This window comes from Macrobrachium nipponense, chromosome 27 (genome assembly GCF_015104395.2).
Source record: "Macrobrachium nipponense isolate FS-2020 chromosome 27, ASM1510439v2, whole genome shotgun sequence".
Lineage (NCBI taxonomy): Eukaryota > Metazoa > Arthropoda > Malacostraca > Decapoda > Palaemonidae > Macrobrachium > Macrobrachium nipponense.
In genome coordinates this window covers 71,372,628-71,378,191 of record NC_087216.1, presented here as the reverse complement: position 1 = coordinate 71,378,191, position 5,564 = coordinate 71,372,628, and the positions used below count along the sequence as shown (strand labels likewise).

General features: G+C 37.0%; 1 protein-coding gene and 1 non-coding gene across 2 annotated transcripts in view; one reads left to right on the top strand and one right to left on the bottom strand.

The window, feature by feature from the left end:
• Positions 1 to 1,303, top strand: part of LOC135201073 (perlucin-like protein) — a 4,760-nt gene extending 3,457 nt beyond the window's left edge. The window contains exon 6 of the mRNA XM_064229960.1: positions 93 to 1,303. Within this exon, the coding sequence (XP_064086030.1) occupies positions 93 to 150 (58 nt within the window). The 3' untranslated portion in view covers positions 151 to 1,303. The remainder of the gene's footprint in view (positions 1 to 92) is intronic.
• Positions 1,304 to 5,051: 3,748 nt separating this feature from the next.
• Positions 5,052 to 5,180, bottom strand: LOC135201105 (small nucleolar RNA SNORA53). Its single transcript, XR_010311455.1, has one exon. It is a non-coding gene; the product is annotated as a small nucleolar RNA SNORA53 (small nucleolar RNA).
• Positions 5,181 to 5,564: the final 384 nt, after the last annotated feature.

The following is a 5,564-nucleotide window of genomic DNA, read 5'->3' as shown; positions in this document are numbered from 1 at the left end:
AGAGTTTAGAAGTCAACCAAGGTTGTCTACCTCAAAATAATTATTTCCTCTAGAAGAAGAATGATAAGAACTTTACCCTATTCTACCAACAGATATATCTGCGAGAAACCTGCCCAACTGGATTGGAACTCTGATTCAGTGTCAGAATAAGAAATGCCTACAGACAATGAAATGGAATATGTATTAGGACTAAGAATTCCTTCCAAGTGTCTACATAAAGTGAAATTGCCTGCTTTTTATGTGCTTGTATTTCTTAAGCTGTATCCTGTTGGACAACTCCACAGTTTATGTTAACATTTCTTCAACTAACAGTAATATAAAAGTAATATTTAGGTTTTACTCACAAATTGATATACTGTACCTGTTTTAGAAAGGGGTCCTTTTGGCTACAAGCCACCCTCCACAGTAGTTTTCATGTGGAACGTAAATATGTATAAAGCTATCTGATACCCATTTGGTAAGAGAACTGAAGTGCTCTGTGAACCAAGTTTCTTTCCAAGTAGTTTCTCTCTCTCTCCAGGTGAGCACAATCTCAGTCTTCCAGGAAAGCGGTTTTGTCATCTCAATAAACATGGTTGAACTGATTCGAAATGGGGTGGACTTTCTCTCATCAGACACTTGAGTCTTTGTGTTTCTGTAAAGTGCTCTAATTCCCTAGATTATACTAAAAATTATGCAAGCATTTTCAATATGCATTTTTAAAATAATACCTTACACAACTGTGCATACTTAGGTTCCCATTCTCTTTCATAGGGGATGTCTCCTTCAATTGGACGAGCAGACTTCATCCTGTATCCCACAGGCAGCCTGCAACCAATTTCTGGTTCATTTCTTGCTGGGAACATTTTCAGATATCTTTGTAGTATGCGTTCATGCTGCAATGCAGAAATTACACAGGCAAATTTGCAACTAAACATTCCTGTTGTTAGAGACAGAAAACTACATTTTGAATTCCCTACAAAAACAGGAAAGCAATACTCCATTGAGAGAAAATTTCCTAAAATCTGTGAAAAAAAATCAGTCACGGATCAAGGAAATATACTGCATGCTCAACTACAGTAACTCTTTTATCTCATTGCTTTCCGATATACTTCTACTTTATATTTTTTTCACTAACAATACTTCAAGACTAAGTCCAGACATGCAAATCATATTTAGTATTCTATTTTCATATTCTGAGTACCATCCTGCATTTATGTAATACCTCGCCCATCAAAATCAATATCTTAAAAGACAAGAACTACACTTGCAGCATTATTGATCAGGAGATATATAAATAAAATTTGACTCAGTTAAACTTCTCTTGTGTTTTTCTCTCTAAAAGTTTACCTGCTGTTTAATACCTTTTAATTACATTAAAATTGCTGTGAGGTCCATGAGTAGTAATACTGTTGCTCTCTCCGAGCTGATATCTAATTTATGATCCAAGTGCTGCTATTCATTATTATGTCAATTTTCATATGAAACAATTGTTAGTAGAGGGTGGAAAGCAAGATGGAAGAAAGGTAATATGAACAGAGGTACAGCAAAAGGAATGAAAGTAGTTGCAGCTGGGGTCAGAAGGGACGCTGCAAAGACCCTTAATTTCACATAATGTTTATATCTTCATTCATCCTTTCAGAAGCTAAAATCTGTCACAAAACCAACCTATGTTTTAAGTCACAGACAACTAGAATGCTTTTTGGTCGTGTTGTGATCCAGTAGGATTTCCTCGAGGGAGAAAAATCTTGATTAGCGACACCTTAACTGCATAAGTTTGTGAAATCAATTTGCATAAATGCTTGCAAGCACCTTCAGCTGAATCCTCACAACTACACCGTTCATGGAGACGACAGCTGTGCCTGGAGAACACTTTCTCTTATCATTCCCTCCTTGTTTTCCTTGCATATCAAGATTGGGTCATAAAATATTGACCTTCATTCCTAACAATTCAATCCCCCAAAATACATCTGGACAAACTGGGGTACTGTGCCACTATAGAATATATAGAATATAGGCCAAAAGCCTAGTGCTGATATCCAATAGGTCATTCAGCGCCTAAAGGGAACCTGACAGTAAGTAAGGAGGTCTGAAAGGCGTAACAGGAGGTAAGCCTCACAGTTGCATTATGAATCAAGTGTTAGGAGAGGGTGGAAAGTAAGATGTAGAAAGAGAATAAGAAAGGAGGTACAGTAAAAGGAACGAAAGTTGTTGCAGATGGGGATGAAGGCAAGCTGCCAAGAACCTTAAGTAATGTTTACTAGGGGAAGTCATAGATGTGACTGGCTGACCTCACGGTAGCCTCTTTAAGAATGACACTAAACAGAAAAGTATTCACAAGCTGTTATCATTAAAAGTCATTCTTGTAGGGAAGGACCAATAGGGTTTGCCTTCAATAACAGATTGTCATTTGCATTGCAACAGCAAAATGAAATCCACCTGAGGCAGCCCTCATTTTTGGCCAACAACCAACTTAAGGATATATGGGCATGATACACATTTAGTGATGTTTACACAAATATTTGTTTCTTACCCATTACCTTTTTTGGCATGTCACTAATTGTACATACATATTTCTAGTGAGCTACTATATTACTCTGCAAATCTCTATTTTCTAGTTTTTGTTTTGGCATAGCCATTAGACTATACATACACACATTCAGAGGTCCGGATAAACTAATCCTTTATAATAATATATGTACATAGGCTACTTGGTAACTATAATCGGTTATAGAAGTTTTTAATGAATATTGGTAATGATCAGTTATTGTTTTAAAAGTAAAATGAGTGTTGGGTATCCAGTGCCATCTATATGGTTGCCCTTGGCCTTACAAGAAATGGTCTTGGTAGAATAGAAACCTTCATCCAAAGGCCAAGCACTGGGACCTACGAGGTCATTCAGTGCTGAACTGGGAAAAAAAATTTGAATATGAATGGAGGTAAAGGAATAAAAGGGGGGATGGGGATGAATGGATGTTGCAAAGAACCTCAAGTAATGCTTACAGTGCCCCGCATGAGGTGCACTGATGACATGGCACCATAAGGGAAACAAGATAATAATTTACGGATATGGCAGAACTGGGACGGCAAGGTTATTCTGTACTGATTTGACAAACTAGTGGGATTTTTATATTTATTTAAAGAACAATCTTTAATCTATGGCAAAACTGGGCAGTTTTGAATAGCTAATTTCTAAGGTAAGAATATCTTGGTTTCACAAGACCAATAAGCTGATTAACAGCTCTCTCAGGGTTGACCCAAAAGGATTAGATATTTTTACGTGGCTAAGAACTAATTGGTTACTTGGCAACAGGACCTACAGCTTAATGTGGGAACCGCACATATATTAAGAAATTGAAATAAATTCCGTAAGATTCCTTGATGGCAGAGGAAGGAAGCAAACTCAATTCCTAATTGGTCTTCCTTTCACATTTCACAAACTGAGATTCTTTCCTGTGGGAACTCTTCCCATACATTCATTGAATTTTTTAATAAAAGGGAATAATCATCTGTCAACTACGGTAGTTTGTACCCTAAAATACTGGTTGTAATTTATTTTGGACCTGTAGCATAGTGCATTATCAGTGACCCTTGTGCATTGTTTTCTATGCATTACTAAAGGTTCTTTGCAGCACAACTTAGGCCCAGGATACAACCCTTTCCTTATTATTATTTTTTTTCTTCCATCAGACTTTCCAACCTGTAAAAATAGTTTCATGGCGTATCTGAGGTTGTTGTCCGTTACACCTTTTTAATGACTTTCAGCAGTGATTGACCTGGGGCCTAATTCCTATGTAAATTATTATTTTGGAACCTTTTGACTGCAAAACACAACTAACCATACTTCAAGAGGAAACTCAAAACCAACCTACTTTACAGACACCATCCTACTTAGGAACATAAACTCTGATCTATTCTGTATGAATAGTATTGTATGTAGTACTAGGATGGAAAACCCTTGTACTGCATCAATTTTACATAATACTGTCGTGAAACTAAAAAGGCACGAAGAGTATGAACCACCTTTGTAAGTAAGGTGGTGTCTGTATAGCACTGTAAAAGAAAAAAGGTTACAGAAAGCCAATGAACAAAAAACTACATATATTTTTCTCATTTACACAGTTCAACGTAGTATTGTCATTCACGCAAACACATTCGCAACTAAAACCCTTACAGATTACTACTCATCTTCCTCCTATTCATCTTCATCTTCCTTCTCGTCATCGTCGTCCTCCTCCTCGTCATCATCTTCCTCCTCGTCATCGTCGTCTTCCTCAGCAGCTGCTGCTGGACCCTTTTTACCTTTGGTCGTCGTCTGCTGTTCCTCTTCATCTTCCTCCTCCTCTTCATCATCTTCCTCCTCTTCGTTATCTTCCTGTTCTGCATTTCCAACCTAAAAAAATTAATTCAACTTTTAATTTAATAATAAAAAGTATACTGATTTAAGAATAGAACAGAACATGGAACTCCGGCCAATGTCCAAGTGGTTGGACCTACGTAAATTCAACTTAATATAATAAAAATAATAATAAAATAAAAAGATACTGATTCAATAATAGAATATGGAACTCCAGCCAAAGTCCAAGTGCTGGGACTTGCTTTAAATTCCACTTAATATTGTAATAATAACAATAATAAAGGATAATGATTCAATAATAAAATATGGAACTCAGGCCAAAGTCAGTCAGTGATGGGACCTATGTCATTCAGAAGTAGTATGTATCAGGGACATTGAAAGTAGGGATGTTGTTAGCTTCTCTACTAAACTCCTGTCAGAAGGTTGAGGAAAAGGAAGATGGTAGAAAGAGAACACCAAAGGAGGTACAGTAAAAGGAAACGAGAGAGGTTGTAGCTAGGGACCCTTGAAAGGGAAACTGCAAGGGAAGTCAAATAGTATCAGGTGCACTGACGGAACTTTGCATCCCGTTCGTGAAATGACAGATTCACGAAACGGAGCTTTGTCCCAACAACCAACCTATCCCTCTAGCATACCACATACGAGCAACGTGAAAAGCCTTCTCTCTCTTGCGTTCATTTCAGCTCTCCCAAGCAGCAAAAAGAATTGTAGTTTGAGTGACTAGAGAGGTCTGGTTGACAGAGGAGATACCATTGTCTCGCATGTCAATGACTCATTCACCAGCGCTACCCAACCGGAAAAGTTGGTGGACTGAGTCCCATCTGGTGGATCTAAGGAACATGCTTGCCATTTCATTTCTAGGAAACACATTAGGGGCAACTAATCACTAGTGATACTTTCTTTCCTCTTTGAGTTACAAATGCGAACCCTTTCGGTATAATTCTTAGATGATGTGACAGCAAGCTTACCTTCTGTGTTTTACTGGGAGCACCTTCACCATCTGCCATTGATCTTTTCCTAGAAAGGATGAATGTATTAGCTATCAATTGTAAGTAGTATTAAACATCAAAATCAAAACAAACAAACAAATATAATGCCAAGATATAAAATGGCAAAACATCTAGGCATCTCATAAAAAAGAATAATAATAATAATAATAATAATAATAATAATAATAATAATAATAATAATAATAATAATAATAATATTTCGGAAGGAGACCCTCTCG